Source organism: Pipistrellus kuhlii, unplaced genomic scaffold, assembly GCF_014108245.1.
Source record: "Pipistrellus kuhlii isolate mPipKuh1 unplaced genomic scaffold, mPipKuh1.p scaffold_m20_p_2, whole genome shotgun sequence".
In the NCBI taxonomy this organism is placed as follows: Eukaryota; Metazoa; Chordata; class Mammalia; order Chiroptera; family Vespertilionidae; genus Pipistrellus; species Pipistrellus kuhlii.
This window is the reverse complement of record NW_023425515.1, coordinates 143,732,139-143,759,893: the sequence shown is the minus strand read 5'-3', so window position 1 is coordinate 143,759,893 and position 27,755 is coordinate 143,732,139. Positions and strand designations below refer to the sequence as shown.

The 27,755-nt window shown below is 37.3% G+C and overlaps 1 protein-coding gene across 1 annotated transcript; it reads left to right on the top strand.

Moving 5' to 3' along the window:
* On the top strand, positions 1-26,159 carry ACADM (acyl-CoA dehydrogenase medium chain). The gene is made up of 12 exons (XM_036445281.1): positions 1-152; positions 4,300-4,387; positions 5,441-5,538; positions 7,047-7,116; positions 7,918-8,018; positions 8,628-8,708; positions 14,000-14,130; positions 15,968-16,076; positions 19,617-19,757; positions 20,305-20,400; positions 24,691-24,939; positions 25,457-26,159. Exons 1-12 carry the CDS (start codon positions 123-125, stop codon positions 25,526-25,528), a joined length of 1,266 nt encoding a protein of 421 aa, XP_036301174.1. The 5' UTR covers positions 1-122; the 3' UTR covers positions 25,529-26,159.
* Positions 26,160-27,755: the final 1,596 nt, after the last annotated feature.

Genomic DNA, 27,755 nt, shown 5'->3' with positions numbered 1-27,755 from the left:
CCCGCCTCCGTCTGTCGCGGGGGGCGGGGCATCGCGTCCCCGTCTCCGGCGCCCGCGGAGCCCGACTCAGTCTCGGCTCGGCGCGCGGGGAGAAGGACCGAGCAGTCGTTCCCGGAGTCGTCATGGCAGCGATGTTCAGGCGCAGCTGCGGGGTGAGCGGGAGAGCGGGGCTGGGGAGGCTGGGGATTGGGGGGATTGGGGCGTGGGCACCGGTGGGAAACCGGGGAGGGGGCGGGCAGGCAGGTGGGTGGGAAGGGTGGTGAGGAAGGGCTCTGTCCCGGGCCAGGATCCGGACCCGGGCTCACCCCTACTCTTAGGGTGGGACCGGATACATCCCAGGTTTTGACTTTCCATGTTCTCTGGCAGCTGCCCTACGGAGTTCATTTTTTTTTTTTTTTTTTTTTTTTTTTTTTTTAGAAGATCCTTTTTATTCCTCCGCTCTGGAACCCTTCACCTATTTTCCCCCGGGCTTCCCACCCTCTCCCGGGGAGCCTGTCAGAGTTGGGCGGGCCTGTTTTTGCTGAACTGGCACCGTATCTCTTCCAGAAAAAAAACGTCATCTTGCAGCTCCCTATCCCAGCCCACGAAAGAAAGCTTTTTTCTGCAATTGATGTAGTAAACTAGACAATGCAGAATTCAGATAAGTCTTACCTTGAAGGCCTGCAAAGCCACGGGGAACGGGAAATGGATACCTAATATGTTTAATGCGCTTTGGGTTTTGCAATAAGGAGGAAGATTCTTCCATGTTACATACATTTTTTTAAAAAACAAAAAGAACCTACTGCAGAATTATTCTAGAAGTGTGCATGTTCTAAACTGTCTGCCACTAGATGCATTTTGCTATCTTTAATATTATTTATTCACACAAGACTGCCATTAAAATATCACTTATAGCTGAGTTAAGAAAGTTATGTTCCTGACCAGAGAAAGTAGCAGTGTTAGGATTTAGAATGATTCTAATGGATTGTTACTACACATTTGTCATTGCTGTATAGGTTAATTGCTTCTGAAGGCAGAAATTGGGGGGAGGGGGCGTTAAAATTATTTTTAGCTCTGACACCAGAAAAAACAAAACAGATTTCTCAGTCACTCTAAGGAAGGATATATAGAAAAAAAACCATCCAGAAAACTTCAACCCCTGTATCTCTTTTTTGACATTCCTGTAATGCTAAGACTCTTATATGCCTAAGAAATATACAGAAATGTCTAATTATAGTGTTGCCATTATTGTAGAGTTGATGCTGGATTAAAGTTGCTCTCTTTTAGAGATTTGGAATTCTAATTGCTCTGGACAGAGAACCCAATGTGATAAAACCATATGGCACTATGCTTCCAAGACATCATCCTATTTTAATCATCTCAACAAATGATAAGTCCTTTTCAAACTCCATTTTCCATGTTTGAAAAGAAGTTACAAGAAGTTTGTAACCAATCCCAGGTCTCAAAAATGTTGTGGAATGTCAACTCAAACTCAACTTGAGTTTAGCAATTCTAAGTCCAAATAATACTCTATTCCTATATAACTAGTAAGCCACCTCACTAAATAATTATCATTAAATTACATAATTAACATGTCAATGTGCATTGTTCCCTGGCTGCATCTTCTTTTGTACTTTGTCTTATGTAAAATGTTTTTCAAAAAAATCATATTTTTTATAAATTATTTTCAATCTAATATATCCTACTTAAAGTTTCTCAGAAGACCACTTTACATTTTTTTGGGGGGAGGTCTAATTTCTGCCTTGTGGTAACACACATTTAGAAGAGTCACGTTTTGGGGGTTGATTTTTGTAGGATGTTATCCTTCTTTATAGAATCTAATAACCAATTAGGAGACTTGAAACTGAAACAGTGGTATCCCAAGGTAGTCAATGACATGCGCTCTTAGTAAACGTTATAGTTAGAATCTTGATTCCACCAACTAATAGCCAAGTGATTTGGGCCAGTTTTACTTGATGTTTCTGAGCCTCATCTCTTCAAGAGCAAAATAGGAATATAGTGCCTTATTCTTAGGTTTGACCTGGAGAATCAGCGAATTAATATGTGGAATGATTTTATAAACGAGAATAAGTTTGGTCAGTTACAACTGGATAATGAAGACCAGAGAAACTATGTTTTACTTCCAAAATAAAATTAAGCAAAATTACAGAGAAATGTGAATTTTCACACTCTATGTAATTTTTCAAAATTATAAAGTATGTTGTGTGGTATACAATATGTAATTTTGAAAGGGCTGTACAAATTAAGATATTTGTCTATCTGTATTGTCACTTTAAATGTAAGTGATTCTCTTTATAAGTTAAAGTTGTCATCCAGAAAGTGGATAGTTTCTTTTTATAGATTTTGAAAAACGTAAGTTCAGTTTTTTTAGTACCATTATTCAGTTTCTCTCTCTCTCTCTCTCTCTCTCGCTCTCTCTCTCTGCCTAACTTGCTGGAATTATCTACAGCTAGTTCCATCAAAATTCTTTGAAATGTAAATTGTGCAATTTTGGCCATCCTCAAACATCTACTCAGGAGTTATGTGGTTTTCAATTTGATAGTTTTAACAAATGCAAGTGATTACTTTTTTTAACAAACTGTCATGAGTTTAAAATGGAACAGTAAGTATATATGTGGTTATATCTTTAGTATATCTCTTTGAAGAAATATATAGAGAGAGGGTGGGACAAAAATAGGTTTATAGTTGTGAGTACTCGAAACAGTTTATTCTTATATTATTACTTATTGAATTATTTCCCATATGGACAACTGTAAACCTACCTTTGCCTCACCCTGTATATTAAGACAAGTAGGATACTAATAGTTTAGAACAGAACTGGCAAACTTAAAAAAAAGTAAAGGGACAGGTAGTAAGTGTTGGCCTTGTGGATCATACAGTCCCTGTGGCAATTACACAACTTTGGTGTGGAAGCAGCAATTGGCAATATGGTGTGGCTGTGTTCCAATAAGATGTAATTTACAAAATCAATGGCTACCATAGTATGCTGACCCCTGCCTTAGAACATTCTAAGACTACTTATAGTCAACAGCAGAAAATAAAGAACATGATTTTAGGCTATTTTGGTTTATGAAATCGAGTGAGGTATCTTATAATAGAAAAACATCCTTCAAGTGAAAGATTCCCAGAGGCATTTGTGGCAGACTCACAGAGACACAGTGTCAAAGTTGATGGATTGGCCCTGGATGGTTGCTCTGATTAGAGCATTAGTGGGGGTTAAATAAGTTGATGTACTGGGCAACTTTTGCACACAGTACAGTGCCATCCTACTCCTCAATCATAAGTGAATTAGAGGTTGTAGGGGAGATTTTCAGAATAGTGGTTCTAAGTTAGCTGCTACCCCTGACTATTATTTGCCTTGGAAATAGTCCCACTTTGAATAGTTTTATTTTCATTGCTTTAAAAATTTCCTTTTTGATAGGTGTTCAAATATCTGGTAATTGGCTTATCTAATAGTAGAGGCCCAGTGCATGAAATTCATGCACTGGGAGCAGGGGTGGGGAGGGGTCCCTCAGCCCGGCCTGTGCCCTCTTGCAGTGCAGGAGCCCTCAGGGGATGTCTGACTGATGGCTTAGCCCCGCTTCCCCCTGGAGAGTAGGCCTAAGCCATCAGTCAGACATCCTTAGCACTGCTGCAGAAGCAGGAAAGGCTCCTGACACCACAGCTGCACTCACAAGCCATGAGCCTGGCTTCTGGCTAAACGGCACTCCCCCTGTAGGCGCTCCCTGACCACCAGGGAGCAGCTCCTGTGTTGAGAGTCTGTCCCCTGGTGGTCAGTGCACATCATAGCAACCGGTTGTTCCCTAGTTTGGTCAATTTGCATATTAGCCTTTTATTATATAGGATAGAAATCAAATTACACTGTGTGGCCAGATTATTATGATCTCTGAACGCATAATAATCTGGCCACTCAGTGTGTGTGTGTGTGTGTGTGTGTGTGTGTGTGTGTGTATTAGAGGCCTGGTGCATGAATTCGTGCATGGGTGGGATCTGGCCAGCCTGGCCAGGGGGAGGGGACATGGGCTATTGGCCAGCCTACCTGCTGGTCCAACTCCTGGTTGAGGAGAAAATTTGCATATTAGCCTTTTATTATATAGGATTATTATATAAAATGTACACTGAGTGGCCAGATTATTATGTGTTCAGAGATTATAATAATCTGGCCACTCAGTGTATAGTTAAAGGCATTCTGCTCTTGATAAGGATCAAACAAGTTGTTGTACTCATAATTGTCAGTACTCTCTTATTTGATTAATGTTTAATTTAACCAATTTATTTTAATAAAATTGTTCTTTACAGGCCCTGAGAAGTCTTTCACGCTTTGACTGGAGATCTCAACATACAAAAGCTGCCCTAAAAAGTGAACCAGGATTTGGATTTAGTTTTGGTATATATGTTTTGTTCTGTCTTTTGACTTGGAACTTAAATTATTATGTATATGCAGCTCTCTATATATGTATTTGTCAGAAATATGTTTATTTAAAAAATCTTAGTAATGTCTGTCAATGAACAGAATGAATCACCATCCACTGATTGTCCACAGTTAGTCACACCCATTCTTACTGACCTCGTTTTTTCTTTAGCATAATTACCCTACCCATACATCCGTTAGCAGCATACATATTTTCCTGCTCTTCTTTCTAAGGATGTAGCACAAAATAAATAATGGTTAGAGTGTCGTCTCCTGCATCAAAGGGTAGCAGGTTCAATTCTGGGTCAAGGCACATGTCCAGGGTGTAGATTTGATCACCAGTTGGGGGCAGGGGGCGGGGGGGAAGGGAGAGATGCAAGAGGCAGTCTATCAATATCTTGTGTGGATATGTTTACTAAATAAATAAATAACATGAAGATCCCGGGCAAAACGTTTGAAATAAAAACCCCTATCTTAGGCATCCTTTGCTTCCCAAAGTATTGTTTGTTTCAAATTATTTCCTTTCCTCTAGTTAAAACACCCATTTTCTCAGTTCATTTGATCTCAGGAAATATTTGTAAAAGCTAGAAATGTTAACTATCTCCTTTGGCATAGATTTCTTTATATTGCACAGTGAAATCTTGATTAGTTAGAAAGTTCACTTGTAATCTTTTTTTTATTATTATTTTATTGATTTTTTACAGAGAGGAAGGGAGAGAGATAGAGAGCTAGAAACGTCGATGAGAGAGAAACATTGACCAGCTGCTTCTTGCACACCCCCCACCGGGGATGTGCCCCCAACCAATGTACATGCCCTTGACCGGAATCGAACCCGGGACCTTTCAGTCCGCAGACCGACGCTCTACCGCTGAGCCAAACCAGTTTCGGCCACTTGTAATCTTTTGACTTTCTGCTTAATCAAGGGTTAAAATCTTCATTATATGCATAAATTTCAACGTACTGATTCCATAGGGCTTTTTTACCTCAAGTCATTCCTATTTTAATGTTTTCTAAATAACTTTCCCTTAGAGTTCACTGAACAGCAGAAAGAATTTCAAGCCACAGCTCGTAAATTTGCCAGGGAGGAAATAATCCCAGTTGCTGCAGAATATGATAGAACTGGCGAGGTAGGTATCTCTGTGTTTGTTTCTATGTGTTAGTTAGATAGAGCTCTGCATCTCCCAGGCATGGCCCAGTGGCCTAATGTAGTAGGTATCTTGTAGGGTCCAGTGTCACAGCCTCCCTGTTCACCTGATCTGGACCCTGCAGGTGGCCCTCCAGCCTCTGCTGTAGCTGAGCCTTGGTTGCTATTGGCATGTCAGTGGGAAGGATTTACCCTTAGGCTGATTGGCGGCGATGATTGGTTGTGACCGCCATGGAGGATCAGCTGTGTAGGGCCCCATTCCACAGAACAAGACTTATTTCAGCGGGGCTCTGGTGCACCCTATGACCACCCCTTGAGTGTGTCACTTATGGAGGTAGTTGGCTGGTGCTTTGATGTGGCCTGAAGCTGTCCACAAGATATGCTGGCTCTGGTCTTCCCAGGAAGTGTAGGCTAAGGCCAGCCACCTCCACCCTCACCCCGTGTTCCACCCAGTATGAGCTATAGAGTGATCTGCAGGTGGCTGCTACTCATGCTGATCTTGGAGGAGCCCAGGTGAGGCCAACCTGCAAACCAGGCCTGATCCAAGGCCAGCTGCCACTAATGCCCAAAGGAATAGGGCTTGCAGAGGGCAGATGCAGTTTGAGAGATTTTTAGGAAAATTTGAATCATGAACTGAAAAGCCACTGGAAACAGCTTGGGTGGGCCAAAAAGTAGGGTGCAGTGAAGTCTCAGGGTATCACCAGTGTGGGATGAACTGTGATAGCCAAGTTAATGGAGACTCAGATATGGCACCCCCCTCTCAGCGCTGTTGGGGAAGGGCTCAAAAAAGGAACAATGGACTCTGTCAGCACTTCTGTCTGGAGAAAGCTGCCGCTCCAGCTTTTGCTCTTGTGTAAGACAATTCAATGCCTCCCTGGGTGCCCCTGGTGCCTTTTGAGATGCTACCCAAGTGCTGGAGCTCAGAGTAAGTAAGTCCTAGTAACTCTGTGTGCTGGCCCTTTAAAAGGTACTATCTGGGACTCCAGCAACCCTCCATCTCCCTCAGCACAATCCCTGCTGTTTTTTACAACGAGAAGTTATGGAGACTTCTTTTTCCTGACACTGGAACCTGGGCTGGGTAGCCTATGGTACTTGGACCCCCTCAGTCCTCTGGAGGCATCTTCATAGCTGAGATACCCCTTCCAGTTTTTTATCTGCCACACTTGGCTGTGAAACCAGCCCATTTTCTGTCTCTACCTCTCCTACCAATCTTGATGTGGTATCTTTAAATCCCTAGTTCTAGGGCTCCATTCTGCTAAATTTCAGGCGGTTCTGAATTATGTTTTTCTGTAGCTTAGCTGTAATTTTGATGTAATTTTGTGGAGGATGCAAATACCACATTTACCTGCTCTGTCATGTTGACCAGAAGCCTCTATGCATTTTAAGGAGAGAAAAATCTTTTACATTTTTTTTACAAGACTATATAATCAAATTATCTAGATTCTTAAATGTACATAGCTATTTTCTTTCATCCTTTTCTTTTTCTTTTAGTATCCTGTTCCCCTCATTAAAAGAGCCTGGGAACTTGGTTTAATGAATACACACATTCCAGAAAGTTGTGGTAAGCTTTCTTCACATTTTTAAATTCTAGAATGCATATAAGCAAGAAAAATTGTGAAACTCTACTCAGTCATTCATTTAAATACTTATTACCATTAAATGTTGGCTTTCGACCTTTGTCTCCCTGATCAGACTTCAGTACTGCTTGCTTCTAGAAGCCTTGTACTCAACACTTGAGAGGCATTATTCCTTCTTTATATTAGGTTCCAACCTAAACTTGATCCTAAACATTGGTAAATTTTTCCTCCAGAATTGGTCAGTTTGTTGCATTTTAATTCTACCTTTGATTTTACATTTTATTAAGAGTTTTTGTTTTTTTCTGTGAGGTTTTCATTTCTTTTCTCAAATTTAAAGGATCAAAGTTTCAGCAGAATAGAATCAAGTTTTTATAGAAATTGAAACATAAAGCCAAGTCTAGATTACAAATAGCAAGAGAATTTTTTTTTGCAATTTTTAAAACTTACTTTAGAGAACTATAATTTGTTACTATGCTAGCCTTAGCACATTCTTAGTTTCTTGGATTATAGATATTACTAGAGGCCTGATACATGAAATTCGTGCAAGGGATTCGGCCCTTGCAGCCCAGGCTTTGTCTGGAAGGTTGTTCAGCTGCCCAGTCTAATTAGCATATTACACTTTTATTGTTATAGATATTTGCAAACATGCTTTTAAAACTATTAGGTGAACTATTTTAATTATTTCTGATTAGATCATATTGGAAGTAATTAAAATAATTCACCTTTATTTTAGATGAGAAGTACTACATATTATAATGGGCTTTTAAAATATTTTGATACTGTAGGAGGTCTTGGACTTGGAACTTTTGATTCTTGTTTAATTACTGAAGAATTGGCTTATGGATGTACAGGAGTTCAGACTGCTATTGAAGCAAATTCTTTGGGGGTAAGTTACTTAGAAAATTAATTGTGTAACTGAGCTGCTGTTAATGAGACAGTACTACTAGGTTAGGTGAGTTGGTAGAGGACAGTTATCTTTTCAGAGGTACACAACATTCTGCAGTGAAGCCTGTATTTCTGATTCCAAAAACTTATCATTCTGACCTTGTCTCCAGTACTTGGAGTCCTGACTATCCTTGTGGGGAAACGATACACTTTGGCTGCTGCACAGTGGCAAATCTTAGGTAAGGTCAAGGCCAAAATCCAGCATTTAGGAGAAGGATCTGATGGCTTGCTGCCACTGCTCGCAATGCTGCCCCTCCGGTGAGCAATTTAGTGAGCAATTTTTAGGAGGCCTGATTATATATACCACGTTTTTTATCCTAAATTTAATTCTTTACTACATATCAAGTCCTATATAACTTAATTTTATGAAAATACTTAGATTAACAGTTATTTTCTCATTTTTGCTTTCCAACTTACAGGCAGAATAAAGGCCAGTTACTTATACTTACCCATTGTGGGGAACTAGTTTTTTATTTTAATTAGTAGTATTTCTGAATTTACATACCCAATAAAAATATATTATTTCTTTACTACCCCTTTTCTTTTATAGCAAATGCCTGTTATTATTGCTGGAAATGATCAACAACAAAAAAAGTATTTGGGGAGGATGACTGAAGAGCCACTAATGTGTGTGAGTATGTACAGCTGCTGCTGAATGTCACTTTTAAAAAATGGAACAAGATTCAGTTTCTCCTTTTCAGTCTAGATGTATACTTTAGGCTTAGTACATTAAGACAGAAATTACCAACATATTTAGGTAAAATGATATTTGTGGGATGCCAAGAAAGTGTCATAATAATTACTCTTGGTTATTTCTAGGTGGAAGGTATCTAGTTAGGATTATATCTTGAGATTTTGAGTGTCAGAAAAGTATCATCATAATCCCCTAGCTTATTTCCACTAAAGAAAAATCTACTCAATAGAGCACTCTGCAGTTCATGAACTGAGTGGCTATGTTGGAAGTTCAGATTGAATGTATGGCAGTAGTGTTCGAACTAGTAGTCTTTTGAACTAATAAGAAATTAATGTAAATGAAAAGATAAAATTATTTGTCGAATGAGTAACTTGGGAAAAATATTTATAGATTAGCTAGAGGCTCAGTGCATGAATTCATGCACCAGTGGGGTCCCTCCGGCTGGTCTGCGGAATCTGGCTGAAACAGGCTCTCCAATATCCCTTGAGGAGTTCTGGAGCGCAAGAGGGCGCAGGCCAGTCCAAGGGACCCCACCAGTGCACAATCGGGGCCAATGAGAGACATAGGGTGGCTCTAGGGCATGACCGGCCCATCTCGTTCATACCCAATCAGCTGGACCCCAGCAATAAGCTGACTTACCAGTTGGAGTGTCTGACTCCCGATAGTCAGTGCACATCATAGCGAGAGGTTGAGCAGCCTTAGCATATTATTATATTAACATATTATACTTTGATTGGTTGACTAGCTGACCAACCGGACACTTAGCATATTAGTCTTTTATTAAATAGGATTCCTTGTGAGAGCTTTTATTAAATAGGATTCCTCAACAAATATTTAAATTAGATATTTTTAAAAAGCTATTTTTTTTATACATCTATACACACACATACTGATGTTCTATTCTGAAGTATTCTAACAAGGATTTTTACTTATTTTTTTTTATTAGTCAAATTTTAATCCAGGTTGTGATGTGATACTAAAATATAATAAATTGTTGCTAGACTTGAGCTAATTGTGAGAATTAATCTGAAAGAGTAGAAGGTAATATTTGAAAATAAATGTTTTTTATTAAGACACCTGAATTTTGGGCAAACTGCTTACTATAGACATTATGCATATTCCCTAGTTAATTGCTATTTTTTTTTTTAAAACAAATGAGTTTATTAAAAGACTAATTCTTTTTTTTTTTCCATTTTATTGATTTTTTTTACAGAGAGGAAGGGAGAGAGATAGTTAGAAACATCGATGAGAGAGAAACATCAATCAGCTGCAGGGGATGTGCCTGCAACCAAGGTACATGCCCTTGACCAGAATCGAACCTGGGACCCTTGAGTCTGCAGGCCAACAATATATCCAATGAGCCAAACCAGTTAGGGCTAATTCTTAATATTATCTAAGAATTGTGTGAAATATCTAGAGTCTTATTCTATAATATATAGAATATTAGAAAATGGCTAAAAGTAATAGAATATATATGCTTAGGAGAAAACCTGCCTTATTGCACTAATAAGGATATTTGTTATTATCTTATTAGTTATAAATAGGTATTTCTAGAATATTAGAATCTTTAAAAGCAGTTCAAGTATATAAAGCATTTTTTTGGCAGTTTTGTTAGATATTAATACCTTCAGTATATGAAAAAGTACATTCACTATAGTCCCTAAGCTACTCTTAACTTCTGAATTAATAAATGTTTAATATACATTTTATACCTTCTAGTGCATTATAGCAGTAGATCTACTCAAAATATGAAGCAAAGTGTAAAACAAAAATAGTAATTTATAATTATGTTAATTATATATTACTATTTTATTATATAAATTTTAAATGTTGGTTAACTTACACTGAGATTCAGTTAATTGTTTAACTCCCAATAAATATTTATAAAATTATACTACATATAATGTGTTTCATTTAAAATTTTATATATGTATATATAAAAGCCTAAGTGACCATTACGACTGAAGGACTGGAACAACTGGTTGACCAGTCACTATGAAGCGCACTGACCACCAGGGGGCACACACTCAATGCAGGAGCTGCCCCGGTGGTCATTGTGCTCCCACGGCCAACCTCCCGCAGTCCCTCCTCCCGACCCCACTGGCCAGCCCCCTGATTGGCCCTGACTGGCCAGGCCAGCCAACTTCCCATGGCCCCTCCCCCCACTGGCCAACCTCCTGCAGCCCCTCCTCTCAGCTGGCCTCCCCCCCACAATTGGCCTTAATTGCCAGCCAGGCCAAGGGACCCCACCCATACATGAATTCCTGCATTGGGCCTCTAGGTTTTTTGTTTTGTTTTGTTTTGTTTTTTGTTTTTTGTTTTAATATATTTTATATTTTTACAGAGAGGAGGAGAGAGGGATAGAGAGCTAGAAACGTCGATGAGAGAGAAACATCGACCAGCTGCCTCTTGCACACCCCCTACCGGGGATGTGCCCTCAACCAAGGTACATGCCCTTGACCGGAATCGAACCTGGGACCTTTCAGTCCGCAGACCAACACTCTACCACTGAGCCAAACCGGTTTCGGCGGGCCTCTAGTTTTAATTATAAAAAGAGTATAGAAGATTTAGAAAGGTATGAAGAACCAAATCATCTATAATCTCTCAAATATGAAGTTAACTGATATAACTGTTTTACTATAGTCTCTATCAAATTTTTAATACATAGTAATGTATTTTTAACAATTGGGGTCATATTATATGTGCAGCTATATCCTTTATATGTCATGAACATTTTCTTATATTTTATTTATTTTTAAATACTATATTTATTGCTGTATAATATGCCTATTGATATACTATACATTATTTCACTATTCCCTATTGGTGAATACTGTATTTTCCGGTGTATAAGACGACTTTTGAAACGAAAAAAAGTCAACGAAAAATCGGGGGCAAAAGACCAAAATTGCACAAAAATTACCTGCAGATCTTGACGGCAAAGTAAATCTTTTCTTTGAAATGGGGGGTAGTCTTATACAGCAAATATAGGCCTAAACCTATGTTTTAACTGTAAAATTAGGGGGTCTTCTTCTACGCCGGAAAATACAGTATTTAAATTCCTTATATTTTTGCTTTTAAAAGTAATGTCATTTTAAAACTTGATACAGAAAAAATTTCTATGTTTTGGGATTTAACTTTACAGTACAGATGTATTGTTCTTACATATTCATAAGACTTAATCTCTTATCTGATCATGTGGTCAGATATATTCTTTCTGAGAAAGTAAGTACAGAGATTAAAAAAAAAAGGGCAACACCATACCTAATTTTAATACTATTTATTGCAAAAAATTTCCAAAAATAAAAACTGATTATATTATATATAAAATATTAAAGTAATTCATTAGAAACCATATATCTTTTTTAAAAATTGTGTAAATTTGTGCAAGAATGGGCCTTCCTTTCCCTGGCTGCTGGCACTGCCTTTGCTCCGGCCCAGAGCCGCCTTTCTCCTTCCCCCACTGCCCAGAGGCCCAGAGCGGCTGGGGTGTGCAGAACACCTGCATCGTTGCTGTGACGCAAGCTTCCCACCTCACCCCTGGCTGCTTGGCATCTGCATATGCAAATTAACCTTCAATCTTTGTTGGGTTAATTTGCATACTCCTGATTGGCTGGTGGGTATTGCAAAGGCAAAATCAATTTGCATCTTACTCTTTCATTGGTGTAGATTTTTCTCATCTATTCATATAACATAGGTTCCATCACCTTCTTAGTAATCACTGACTATATTCTGGAGCTAAATATAGTATTCTAGCATGGTCTGATGAGTACAGAGTAGGGTGGTTCTATACTCTTACTTTAGATACTTTATAAATATAGCTTATAGCATTAGCACTGTTGATTTATTTAAAGTTTACTCCACTTAAATTACTGAATCAGTTTCCCATTGGTGTTAACTTTTGGTATATTCATTAAGTACCCTATTAACTCTAGTTTCAGCACTGTCATCTCCCTTGAGTTTCTCCCTTCTATATGCACTTGTCTATTAGACATTTGTTCTTGGCTAGACCTACATACCTTAAACGAAATGGATCCCAAACAAATTATTTTCTTCCTATTCTTTAGAACTGCTTCTCCTCTAGATTATCTCTAATTGGAATTTCCTAAACTAAAATATTGAGAGTCATCAGAACACCTTTAGCTCCCCAGCATCCTGTTTAGTTGTCATGTCTGTGAATTTCACACACAGTTCTCAACTCCATCTTCTCTTCCCTGTCTTGCTTTTTTCTTACCTGTATTATTCTTCCTTCCCTGTATTATTTCAAAGCCTCCTAACTTGTGTCCCTAAATTTAGTCTTATGTAGGTACATTCCAGACTCATTTCCTAACATTCCCTTTTATGCACAGAGTTTACATGTTATAGAACTCTGTGTTATTTCACACACTGGGTAACCCTACCTCTTATTTTGGTATTATTGCACATGTTTTCACTGTACCTGAAATATACATTTCTCCTTTTCCCTACATGCAAAGAATTCCTTTTCTTTCATGAGTATTTAAGCATCACCTCTGGGAAGCTTTTCCTGACATGCTAAAGCTAAGCTAGTTTCTCAAGCCTGTTGCATCTGACTTTAATAGATGTATGATTACAGCCAAAACCAGTTTGGCTCAATGGTAGAGCATTGGTCTGCAGACTGAAAGGTCCCAGGTTCAATTCCGGTCAAGGGCATGTACATATGTACATTGGTTGCGGGCACATCCCTGGTAGAGGGTGTGCAGGGGTCAGCTGGTCGATGTTTCTCTCTCATCAATATTTCTACCTCTCTATCCCTATTCCTTCCTCTCTGGAAAATCAATAAAATATATTTTTTTAAAAATAGATGTATGATTACAATATAGCATTCATCTCTTCCTGTTACATTGTAAAAATCTTGAAGACAGGATGTCTTTCACCTCTGCTTTTTTCCCCATCTAGTTTTTAACTTGTACATCGTAGATACTGCTTATTATATGTTTGAATGAGAAAGTACATATAGAATTGAATTGAACTTGGTTGAAGAAACCTAACATTTTAATTTTTAGTATGGTTTACTGGTAGCTTACATCAAGTTTAAATTATATATTCAATAATTTTATATTTGAGCAGTTTATTTGATTCTCCAAGAACATTTTATTTTTACATATTTTTAAATATTTAAAATATTGGCTTAAAACTACATTCCTGATTCTATGTTCGTGATTTAATAATTAGCATTTAGTTTTTTCTCTTGTTTCCATATATTTTAGGCCTACTGTGTAACAGAACCTGGAGCAGGCTCTGATGTAGCCGGTATAAAGACCAAAGCAGAAAAGAAAGGAGATGAGTATATTATTAATGGTCAGAAGATGTGGATAACCAATGGAGGAAAAGCTAATTGGTATGTTGTTTAAAACATCTCTGTATACTGCTTCTTAATTAATTTAAATTCAGATTCTTCCCTCTATTTTTTCTTTTATTATGATTAAGTTTTATTCAAAGAACTGTGGAAGGTTCATAAAAGATTATAAGTAGTTCAGTGATTTTCAAAAACTATTCTTAAGCCCTGAACTATGTCTTTAAATTAACTCTGAGAAGTTTACTTAGAAAAATAAAAAAATTTAACAAGTTGAGTAAAATCTAACCAGGCAATTAGAAGTATTCATAATTTTAACAACTCATTAAGTACAATTTATTTTTTTAATTTATAGATTGATGTGAGATAGGGACATCATTTATTGTTCCATTTATTTATGCATCCATTGGTTGATTCTTTTTTTATATAATTTTTAATCGATTTGAGAGAGAGGAAGGAGGGAGAGAGAATGAGGGGTGTGGAACTGATGTGAGAGAGAAACATTGATCAGTTGCCTTCCACATGTGCCCTGTGTGGGGATCGAACCCATAACCTGCGTATGTACGCTGACCAGAAATCATACCTGCCACCTTTTGGTTTATGGGATGAATCTCCCACCAACTGAGCCGCACTTGCCAGGACAAGTACAACTCTTCACGTAATAAGACAAACTAGGTAATATATGAAACTAGATATTTTATTTATCACTATTACTAACTAAAACTATAGAGAGTGATAGTCTATTAGTTTTAAAAGTAGAAAATAAATTTGTTTAAGGAATTTTTAGAAAATTCTCTCATACAAGAGGATTTAGAACATGGTTTACATGGATATTAGGATGTTTTTGCCTTTCTCCTATTTCATTTTTAACATCTTTTGGGGATAAATTATTTTAGAGGAAAACCCAGCAAATATTAATGATAATTCAGCTTAAACACAAAACAAACAAACAAAAAAAAACCCACTGGACTGCTGCATAAAGAAGACAATAGTCAGAACATTGAGGTCCCTGTCTCATATTATTCCTTTTCACGGGCAGTCCTATTTGCCTTCCTTTGCCAGATAGCTAGTCCCTTAAAGAATTAAACCAGCTTGGGGAAAGAAAAAGTACCAGTTCCAACATACACATACTTTCTTTTTACATTATCTTGATACAAGGAATTTTTACTTTCAAGTCACACCACTGAAAGAAGTTAAACATACTACCCTGTTTCCCCAAAAATAAGACAGTGTCTTATATTAATTTTTACTCCCAAAGATGCGGTAGGTCTTATTTTCAGGGGATGTCTTATTTTTCCATGAAGAAAAATACGGTACACATTTATTGTTAAATGAAAATAAAGGAAATTTATTACCTGTATACGGTAAGGTAGTACGGTAGTTGTCAACACAAACCAGACAAACTGTGACTCCTACAGTATCAAGAATTTACTCATTTATTCAATGACAATCATGTCATCATCTTCTGGAACATCATCATAACAATCCAATTCCTGAATTTCCTGGTGAATTTCTTGTGACTCCATTTCTTTCAGAATCAGTGGACCAAATCTCTCATGTTTAGCCTAGGGGGGGGCCTTATTTTCAGGGGATGTCTTATATTTCACTCAGAAGGAAACCTGTAAGTAGGTCTTATTTTTCGGAGGATGTCTTATTTTCGGGGAAACACGGTAATTACAAAGTCGACTTATCTTGAAATACTACCTTTGCCATACCATAAGTATGACTTTGACAAGACTTTAAACCTCTCTGATTCTTCATTTAGTCATCTGGAAGAGGAGGATAATAATATTGGGATTGTTGGGAAGATTAACTGAGATAGCAGTCACCATATATTATCTGCTAATGTCATTCTCTTTATTATCATGTATGTATATATTAGGTATTTTTTATTGGCTCGTTCTAATCCGGATCCTAAGGCTTCTGCCAGTAAAGCCTTTACTGGATTTATTGTGGAAGCAGACACCCCAGGAATACAGATTGGAAGAAAGGTAAAGTGTATATTTATCAGTGGTGAAAGCCTCAAAATTATTTTAACCATAAATTTCAAAATTACCACTTCAGTTTCCTTTATGAAGACATTTTATTTTTATAAACATGTGTTTTGATGTTATCAGGTCAAATAGTCTATAAATTGCTGGAGATTTTAAGGTGAGAATAATTCTTTGAAGGAGTGGTATTTCACGGTGCCAGTCTGCGGAGAATGCTAATAACAGTTGTGAGGGATAATGAAGCAGAGATAATGTTATTTATAGGCCCTATCCAATAATGGAGTTTTAGATATTTCAAAAGTCTTTCCCACTCTTTTTCTTCCGCACAGCAAACTTTCAGGTAGGATAAGTGGCATTATGCCTATTTTATGGATTAAAACAATGTGACATAAATTGATTACCCAAGGCCATACATCACTAACATAAAACTCTGTATGTGGTATCACTTATATGTGGAATCTGATGAACAAAATAAATTGATGAACAAAAAAGACCCAGAGACATTGAAGCATGTAACAGACTGACTTATTTCAGAGGGAAGGGATAGGGCAGGAAGAGATTAACCAATAAACTTATATGCAAAACCCATGAACACAAACAATAGTGCAGGAAAGGTCTGGGGAGGGGAAGCCAGCGGGGTGAAGGGGGTCAGGGAGGAGGGAGAAAGGGGCCATCTGTAATACTTTCAACAATAAAGATAACTTTTTTTTAAAGATCTGTGTCTTGAGAAAAGGGTGGAAATAGCAAAGAGCCTTAAATGTGAGAAGGCAAGGAGAAATGTATTTAGATAAGAAAAGGTGCCCTGGCTGGTGTGGCTCAGTTAGTTTGAGTGTGTCCTGTACACCGAAAGGTGGCGGGTTCAATTCCTGGTCAGAGCACTTTCCTAAGTTGTGTATTCAGTCCCTGGTTGTGGGGTTGTGGCACATACTGGAAGCAACTAATCACTGTTTTTCTCTCTCTCCCGCTTATCTTCCTCTCTCCCTAAAAAACAATAAAAACATATTCTATGTGAGGCTTTTAAAGATAAAAATAAAAAGACATATATCCCTGCTCTTGGGGAGCTTTCTTTCTAGTGAGAGAGACATGATTATATTGTATGTAATTCAACCTCCTTAAATATTTTTTGAAATTGGATGATTTACAAAATGTTTTGTGTTTTAGAAATTATGTGGCTTGAGATGAGTCCAGAAAGCTTTTTGTTTTAAATATTCTGGTATTTGGGTTGATTCTTGGAAACAGGATAGAGTAAATACTGTTCACAAACAGTTTTCTCATATCTGAGTGAAGGTCTAAGGTACTAGAGTTTATTGACTAAAAAACAAAAAACAAAACAAAATAAAGAGATTTTGGTTTAATTTTCTGTCAAACTATATGTTATTGTCACCATTTCTTCAAACCTGGAAGCAGACTATTAATATTAAAGCGAGCAAATTAAAGAACTTATTTACAGCTCTATGTTCCCATAACTTATACTTCTCATTAAAAACAGATATTTTTTTCCGTAAGGAGAAGTGTTACAATGTCTGCAGCTTCTCAAATAATTTAAGTAGTACCGTATTTTTCATACCATAAGACGCTCCGGACCATAAGACGCACCAGTTTTAGAGAAGGGAAATGAAGAAAAAAAGATTCTGAAACAAATAGTGTCCTAAAATATGTTATGTGCATTAAAACCCAACATCACAGTCATAAACACATGTAATCAACCCTGTAAAGTAAACAGCAGCATTTAGAACCATTTTAGAGCCGGGCAAGCACACAGAGACCACACAGAGCCGGGCAAGTAAAAAAACTTTTTTTTTAAAGTATATGTGTAGGCTATATTTGGACCATAAGACGCAGGGACATTTTCCCCCCACTTCTGGGGGAAAAAAAGTGTGTCTTATGGTCCGAAAAATACGGTACTTATAGTTACATGCACACACCCAACACAGAAGCAAAGCAAATCTGGCAAAACGTTGACAACTGGTGAATCCAGGTAAGGTGTATATAAGTATTCATTATACTACTCCAGCTCTTCTGTTGATGTGAATACTTTCAAGATACAAAATTGAGGAAGTGTACCTACTCTGGCAGTTTCTTATAAAGTTAAATATGCACTTACTGTATGCCCAGCACTCCTAGGTATTTATCTAAAATAAACGAAAACATGAATGCTTATAGCAGCTTAATTTATACTTTATAAAAAGTGTGGAGGGAGGAGGGTGTCCATCAACTAGTGAATGGATAATGGATATATAGTATATCCATACAGTGGAATATTATTCAGCAGTAAAAGAAATAGAACATGAATAAACCTCTAAAGCACTATAAAAAGTGAAAAGTCAGACACAGAAGGCTGACCTTGTTATTCCATTTACGTTCTAGAAAAGGAAAAACTGTATGGACAGAAATCAGATCAGTGGTTGCTTGGAGCTGGATAGAGTAAGGTAATTGATTAAAAAGGGTTACTAAAGCTCAGCAAGCGTGGCTCAGTGATTGAGCACCAAACTATGAACCAAGAGGTCACAGTTTAATCACAGTTCTCACTCATCATTGATGTTTCTATCTCTCTCCCTCTCTGAAATAAAAAATATATATATTTTTTAAAGGGTTCAAGAGAACTTTTGGGAGTGCTGAAATATTCTATATCTTGATTGTGGTAGTGATTTCATAAACACTTGTCAGAACTATTAGAAATATATATGCAAACACGGTGAGTTTTTCTATATGTAAACTCTAAATTAACCTAATTTTAAGAAATAGTTAAGAGAAAACAGAAACTCAACTCTTATCCAGCATATTACTTTGCTAATAACTCTGTTAAGCTAAAATTAAACGTGCCAAGCTGAAACCGGTTTGGCTCAGTGGATAGAGCGTCGGCCTGTGGACTGAAGGGTCCCGGGTTCGATTCCAGTCAAGGACATGTACCTTGGTTGCGGGCATATCCCTGGTGGGGGGTGTGCAGGAGGCAGCTGGTCGATGATTCTCTCTTATTGATGTTTCTAGCTCTCTGTCCCTCTCTCTTTCTCTCTGTAAAAAATCAATAAAATATATATTTTTAATTTTTTTAAATAAAAATAATAAAATAAAACGTGCCAAATTAGATTGTTTGATAAATGCTTTTCCTGACATTCACAGTAAAAGAGGGGGGAAAAAAAGATAGCTTTCAAACATATAATAAAATCTGTAGGTGATATATACACTTTAGACTAGTGTTGGTTTCAAAATTTATAAAACATTGTTTTGAACTAGGTAGGGCATTGACACTTATTTTTGTAATGGTTCAGATTGTAAATACTTTAGATTTTTTAGGGCTATATAGTCTCTGTTATAACTGCTCCATTTTGTCATTGTAGCAAGAAAGTAGCCATAGGTAATTTGTAAATGAATAGGTATGATTATCTTCCAATAAAGCTTTCTTTACAAAGTAGGCATTGCAGGCCATAGATTGTTCACCCTTGTTTAAGACAGTTGCAGAAATCATAAAATAGTGATTAAAGCAAAAACTCATGCTAGCTCAAAAAAATGTTCCTTTAATATTTATTGTTTTTCATATAGGAATTAAATATGGGCCAGCGATGTTCAGATACAAGAGGAATTGTCTTTGAAGATGTAAAAGTGCCTAAAGAAAATGTTTTAATTGGTGAGGGAGCTGGTTTCAAAATTGCAATGGGAGCTTTTGATAAAACCAGACCTCCAGTAAGTAATGTAACTTGATCATCTTCATAGGATCTTTTATTTCATTGAGTAGTTTTATTTTAACATTGTATGCTTCATATATATTTTTTTCTAGTATCTGCTTCTCTTATTAGATTTTTCTTTACTTTTTAGAATTCCACTCTCCTGCTGCCTGTTACAGAAATTATTTTAACAATTACAAAATTACTGTAGCTGCTGCTACATTTTACAGAGGCAGTGCACCCAATCATTCCTGCTGATATGTAGTCATTTCCTCTTACTTTACTCATTAGAAATATTTTCCCTAAGAAGCTTTCCTTCCTTAAACTGAAGGAATGATTTGTCTCTAGCAATGATCCTATGCCTCACAAATGCCTTCCATTAAGCTTAAACTTATAAGTAATATAAATTTAAATGCTGGTGTACCCCCAACACTCACATAATCTCTTTTTGCCTTAAGCTAGTTTATCTGTGTATAATCCTTAATTTAGAATTTTAGGCAAGTAGCCATTATACTGTGTGTTTTAAAGACTGTGTAATCTTTCTGCTTTGTAAAATGCTACACTAGGTGGCAGCTGGTGCTGTGGGGCTAGCACAAAGAGCTCTGGATGAAGCTACCAAGTATGCCCTGGAGAGGAAAACTTTTGGCAAGCTGCTTGTAGAGGTAATTGTAACATTGTACCTGCTTTGTTCAAATGTAAATACATTCAATTTTATCTAAATATTTGATAATTGTCTTTTAAGTACAAACTATTGATAATTATCTTTTAGGTACAAATTATCTTTTAAATGCAAACTATTTCTTCTATGGTAGCAAGAAGATAATGTGATCTGTCAGGATGAGTTTCAAGAATAGATTTTCTTTATACTCTGCTACTATTGTATGCTCAGGGAATTGTGCTAATTAAGAAGAAAGAATAGCCAGTATTTACTGAATGCCTATTATATATATGACACTGTGCTACACATTTTAAATAAATTGTCTCATTCTCCCAGTCCTACCCTTACAATCTCCATTTAAGATTGGGAAACTGCCAAAACCGGTTAGGCTCAGTGGTGGAGCATCGGTCTGCAGACTGAGGGGTCTCAGGTTCGATTCCAGTCAAGGGCATGTACATTGGTTGCGGGCACATCCCCGGTAGCGGGTGTGCAGGAGGCAGCTGGTCGATGTTTCTCTCTCATCGACATTTCTAGCTCTCTATCTCTCTCCCTTCCTCTCTGTAAAATATCAATAAAATCTATTTAAAAAAAATAAAAATAAATTTTAAAAAAAGATTGGGAAACTGAGATTGAGAGAGATTCAATAATTTGTCCAAGATTACACAATTTAGATATCACAGATCCAGGACTCCATTTTCATGCTCTTAATCCATGTTATTTTCACATCTTATATAGGATTTACTCCCAAAATGAGAACTACAGACAGGGTTACAGAAACCAAAAGGAAAGAGTACTATGAACTGGGTAGACACATTACAGGGAACCTGGGCTTAGTTTAAAGTTTATCAAAACATATGCTGAAAAGCAACTGAATGTGACTCATTGGAAATGTTGATTAAAACACACAAACTAGACACCACCTCAGATTTTTTTCATCAAAATCTCTCAAGCGGCCCTAGCCAGTTTGGCTCAGTGGATACAATATCGGTCTATGGACTGAGGGTCCTGGGTTTAAATCCGGAAAAGGGCACGTACCTTGGTTGCACGTTCCGCAGCCCTGGTTGAGGTATGTGTAGGAGGCAACCAATCGATGTGTCCCTCTCACATCAACGTTTCGCACTGTCTCTTGCTCTCCCTTCCACTCTCTCTAAAAATCAATGGATAAATATCTTTGAGTGAGGATTAACCAAAAAAGAAAAGAAAAAAAATCTCAAGAGAAGCATGGGCATCTTATACCAGGTTGCCAAGGCTATAATAAAGTCTAATATACACTCAGTGGCCAGATTATTATGATCTCTGAACACATAATAATCTGTCCACTCAGTGTATTTGTATCTCAAATGGGTACCAAAAGTATTCTAGATTTTTGCTGGATAGCAACCACCTAGTTGCCCTGAGCTTTCTATCAGTCAGTGCAAAGAGGAAAATGATCGGGTGCACAATTTATAGTATCTTTAATATCAAATAAATGAGGTACTCAAGAGAAGTACACTGAGTGGCCAGATTATTTTGTGTTCAGAGATCATAATAATCTGGCCACTCAGTATATATAGCCAGTGGGAATATAAATTGGTATTACTTTTATGAACCACATTTTGGTAAAATATATATAAAAAATACCTGCCTTTGGACCCATATTGCAATGGTTATTCTACAACTATATTTCATATGATACTTCCATATATGCAATGTGACACAAGTATAGGTTATTCATTACAGCGTTGTGTAGAAATAACCAAATATAGAAACAATCAAAATGTTGATCATCCAGACAGTGAAATACTTAGCAGCTATAAAAAAAAAAAGTAAGAAATTCTTTATTTATTGATATAGAAAGCATTCGGATTTGTTGATTAAAAAAAGCAAAATGAAGAACCATCAACATGGTAGACTAGAATATGTGTTCCAGTAAAAAAACGGAGACTATTGAAGTATTTGCTTTCATATGTATATGTAATATCTCTGGATAGATTAAAAAACAAAACTGTTAACTGGTTACCTCCAGGAAGGGGAATTAAATGAGATGGGGGAGGGGAAGGATGATAGAAGAGGAAAACTAGAATTTTGATCTGGTGGATATATAGCCTATTAAAAATTAAAAGAAAAAAACAGTGAAAACTGCTGCTCTGTGGAGTGGCTAATTCTATCTCACTTTCACTAATATACACTCATTCACTATTAAAATAATAATAGTGAGCCAGGACCGGTTTGGTTCAGTGGATAGAGCGTTGGCCTGTGGACTGAAAGGTCCCAGGTTCGATTCCGGTCAAGGGCATGTACCTTGGTTGCGGGCACATCCCCAGTAGGGGGTGTGCAGGAGGCAGCTGATCTATGATTCTCTCTCATCGATGTTTCTAACTCTCTATCTCTTCCTCTCTGTGAAAAATCAATAAAATATATTTTAAAAAATAAATAAATAAAATAAAATAATAATAGTGAAAACTAAACCAAAAATTTAATAATAAAAACTTTAAAGAATCACTGGCTTAGAAGATAAAATTCAGACAAATAAAAGTAAGGGAGGATATTACTTTACTTCTTCCACATAGGAATTATTCAGATTGGTTAACAATGCCTCCTCTAAGACTTAATTACCATGGCAATATCAAGTAAGTTGTCACACTGTAGTGTGACTAAATATATGCTCTAAATATAGTAAATTGAAATTAAACAGCCCAGTGACTTGTTTTATTTTTTTGTGACGTTTGGTTTCTATTAACCCACACAGTCATAGATTGTGTGGTTTTATAACAGTTTAGTCTTCAAAACCTATTTTGATGTTGCCTACTTCACAAAGCACCTTTCTAATCATCGTAGTATTTTTGTTTCTGAATGCTTGTGGGACTTCTTTTAATATATAGTATTTTAAAGTATATGCTCCATTCCATGTTCATTATAGAATAATTTATATGATACAATATAAATAAACTTAAGAAATTTTATCTATAATCCAATTGTCCAGAGACAATTAGTGTAGACATTTTTCTTTATATTCTTTTTCCTTTTTTAAAAAAAAAAAATATTTTTTTATTGATTTTTTACAGAGAGGGAGAGAGAGAGAGCTAGAAACGTCGATGAGAGAGAAACACCAACCAGCTGCCTCTTGCACACCCCCTACCGGGGATGTGCCGCAACCAACGTACATGCCCCTGACCGGAATCGAACCTGGGACCTTTCAGTCCGCAGACCAACGCTCTACCACTGAGCCAAACTGGTTTCGGCTATATTCTCTTTTTCCATGAATATACTTTCCAAATCTGTAACTATCTATATTTTACACTGAGTGACCAGATTATTATAATCTCTGACCACATAATAATCTGGCCACTCAGTGTATATTTTATATAATAATCCTATACGATAAAAGGCTAATATGCAAATTGTCCCCTCAACCAGGAGTTCGACCAGCAGGCAGGCTGGCCAACTGCCCATGTCCCCTCCCCTTGGCCAGGATGGCCAAACCCCACCCTTGCACGAATTCATGCATCGGGCTTCTAATATAGGTATACATGTATATACTGAGTGGCCAGATTATTATGAGTTCAGAGATCATAATAATCTGGCCACTCAGTGTATATTTGAATTTTTCACATCAATATATGGTGAACATATTTCCATCCTATAATATATTTTGGCCATATAACTCATAAAACACTATCTCTTAATGAAAGTATCTATCTTATGTCTGCTATTTGATTACGAACCTTTAGAAGAGGCATCTTTTATCTGTCCTTGTCACAGCACTCACTTTCCCCTGTCAGCATCTGATGCACATTATTATTCACAATATGGAGCTGTTTTCTTTAAAAATCCCAGCAGACACTCAGGATACATATAATTTCTGTGGTATTTTTTCCCAAAATACATAACTTGCAGTCCTATGAAAACATCTAATAAACCCAAGTTGAGGGACTTTCTAAAAAAAATAACCAATCATTATTCTCCAAAAGTGTCAACATCATGAAAGACTGAAGAATTGTAACAGACTGGGAAAAACTAAGAAGAAATAACTAAATTCAATTGGAATTATACTTGGGATCCTTGAACAGGAAAAGGACATTAGTGGGAAAGTTGGCCAAATTTGAATGAAGTTTAACATATTAACTTGGTACAATATTATCAAATTAACTTCTTGATAAGTATACTATGGTTTTCTAATGTTAACATTGGAGGAAGCAGAGTATAACTTTTAAGTGTAAACTTAGTTTTTTAATGCCAGGAGGAAAACATATATTAGTTATAGAACGAACTAATCAGTTATAGATATTTTAAAACTTTTTCTTTTTAATTCTAGCACCAAGGAGTGTCATTTTTGCTGGCTGAAATGGCAATGAAAGTTGAACTAGCTAGATTAGGTTACCAGAGAGCCGCGTGGGAGGTTGATTCTGGTCGCCGAAATACCTATTATGCATCTATTGCAAAGGCATTTGCCGGAGATATCGCAAATCAGTTAGCTACTGATGCTGTGCAGATTTTCGGAGGCAATGGATTTAACACAGAATATCCAGTAGAAAAACTAATGAGGGATGCCAAGATCTATCAGGTAAGATTATAAATAATTTTTGTTGTTTTTCAGGAAAAGAATGTTTGTAGATGACAGTAGATTTTGATCATTTAGGAATTTTATGCCACTAGTAATAACAAGTGACATCATAGATGTTTGTAAAACGAACTAATTAACACAAATAAGAATATTACCTTTAAGTACATGTCTTAAGAGAAAGTATGTTGCCCAGCTAGTGTGGCTCATTCGTTGGAGAAATATTTAGCAACATCAAATGTTAGAGTTTCCAAACTTTTTTAAATGTTACTATTTGATTTTTAAGATAATTCCAAAGTTTTGGTAAGTCGCTTTTTATAATAATTTTAACTAATTGTTACAAAATTATATATTTTCATGGGTTTCCCAAAATCAGGTTTTGGAATCATTATAGACCCTCTATATGATTTTATTTAGTTGTGTATTAAAATAGAGCTTAAACTACTTTCCAAATATTGAGTAAATTGAAGTATTTATGTAATGAAGATATTTCACCTACATGTATATCTTTTTCTTGCAGATTTATGAAGGTACAGCACAAATTCAAAGGCTTATTATAGCCCGTGAACATATTGGCAAGTATAAAAATTAACAAGATCTTTGTACAAACATGACTAATTGTTGAGTAAATAGAACATAATCCAGTATTTAAGGTGCAGAAAAAGAAAGGGCTTCAAATATGTACTCAACTAATCATATGCAATTGATTCTAATAGTAATTTTACCTTGTTTAACTTTATGACTTGCCTTTCCTGAAATACTTTTGGTTTCATTAAATTATGTGTTGTCCTCAGTACCACTGTGCTTGAATTATATTAACCTTGAAAAGTGCATTCGTTTTGTTATTTTGACTTCTTAAAATTAGAGTAACAGAAATTCCTTGGAATTTCAATATTTTTCCAATGACAGAATAGTGGGTTTATAAAAGTAGGATATTCTAAAATTTGCAATGAGAAACTTTTGTAGGATTTGGACGCCACCAAATAACTTGCCAGTGACTTTGTAGACCTAATGATATTGTATTAGAAGAGTTCATTTGCTAAAATTTGGAAAATATTTGTTTTCAATTTTATACAGAGATAGTAAAAAAAAAAAAAATCGATGTTTATATTCTCCTATTATACAATAAACCAGAAGTTACTTAAAATTTTTGTTTAATTCTGGGCCCACATTTTCACTTGCCTTATTTAGAATAAATCAATAAAGTTTGTCTTAAGTTATTATTATATGACTCCAATCTCACTTCATGTGCATACTGAAAAGAAACTTTTATTTTTTTATTTTTATTTTTTTTAATATTTATCGATTTTGTACAGAGAGGAAGGGAGAGAGAGAGAGAGTTAGAAACATCGATGAGAGAGAGTCATCGATCAGCTGCCTCCTGCACACCCCCCACTGGGGATATGCCCGCAACCAAGGTACATGCCCTCGACCAGAGTCGAACCCGGGACCTTTCAGTCCCCAAGCCGACGCTCTATCCATTGAGCCAAACCGGTTTTGGCTGAAAAACTTTTAAATAAAAGTGTTTAATACTTATTATATCTCTATTTAAAAAAAAAACAAAACAAAAAAAACAAAAAACCTCACCAAAGAAAATCTTTTTCATTGATTTTAAAGAAAGGAAGAGGGGAGAGGAAGAGAGAGACAGAGACAGACAGACAGAATGAGAGAGGAAAAAATCCATTAGTTGCCTCCCATATGCTCACAACCTGAGTATGTGCCCTAACCAGGAATCGAACCTGCCACTTTTTACTTTATGGGATAATTCAACCAAATGAGCCAGGACAGTGTATCTGTATTCCTTCCAGAAAGTTGATTTCTTCATGTAATAGTGGATACCTAATTTACATACTAAGATGGAAAAAAGTCTTGTTTGGATTTTGAACTGCATAAAATTACTTGCCCATTTTTCATGACATGATATTATGACTAGAGGCCTGGTGCACAAAATTCATGCACAGGTGTGGACCCTAGGCCTGGCTGACGACCCAAGTGCAAGTGTCTGGCATGGAAGGGCAGGTCCCAGCTGACCTCTGGGCCCTGGGCAATACGTGGGTTCCCAGGCCCCCACACACCTCCTCCACTGAGTCATGGCACCTAAATCCCCACACAGAGATGTGGTAAGTGCAGCCGGACACTGCAGGCCAGAGCACAACGTGGGTCTCTGGGCCTCCTGGAGGCACCACACAAAAGCCAGGCCAGCAACAAACTCTCTCCCGGCCAGCCTTGCAGACCAGTTCCTCTGTGAACCCACAGGGAGCCCAACTGGCCCCTGGGGTCTCGGTGGCTGTGGCCCAGCTCACGCAGAAGAAGCTGTGCAGGTGCAGAGTGGGCTCATCATGGACACCGGCACCTGAGCATGGGGGCTTCCATGGTGCATGACCTGGCGTCCCGGAAGAGGTTAGCAGGCTGAGTGAGAGCAAGTTTGTGTGTACACCCACATTCTCACCACACCTCCATCCCCATCACCCCCCGCCCCCAGGGGGCTGGCGAGAGGTCACAGCCCCCCACCCAGGCACCGGAGGAGGTTGGTCACCACCACCCATGCCCAGTTCCCCATTCCAGCCCAGAGCCTGGCTCCAACCAGGCAATCAGGGCCTGCTGGTCGCCATCTTCAGGAACACCTCCCCACCTCCCCTCCGCTACCACTGGTCACAGTCTGCAGGACGATTAGTGGGGTTATCTGGCCCCCGCTTGCACCCGCCTTGGCCTGGCCCCCCCATACTCACCTGCTCCACCATCCCACCATGGTCCCACTCTCATAGGGGCTCATCAAGGCCAACAGCACCTTCTTTGCCCCCCACTGCCAGTGCCATGTT

Excerpts from the sequence above, each read along its gene's own strand:
- ACADM (XM_036445281.1), top strand. The coding sequence starts at position 123 with ATGGCAGCGATGTTCAGGCGCAGCTGCGGG. Across the intron at positions 8,709-13,999 it reads CTGAAGAGCCACTAATGTGT|GCCTACTGTGTAACAGAACC; the intron begins GTGAGTATGTAC and ends CATATATTTTAG. Across the intron at positions 14,131-15,967 it reads AATGGAGGAAAAGCTAATTG|GTATTTTTTATTGGCTCGTT; the intron begins GTATGTTGTTTA and ends TGTATATATTAG.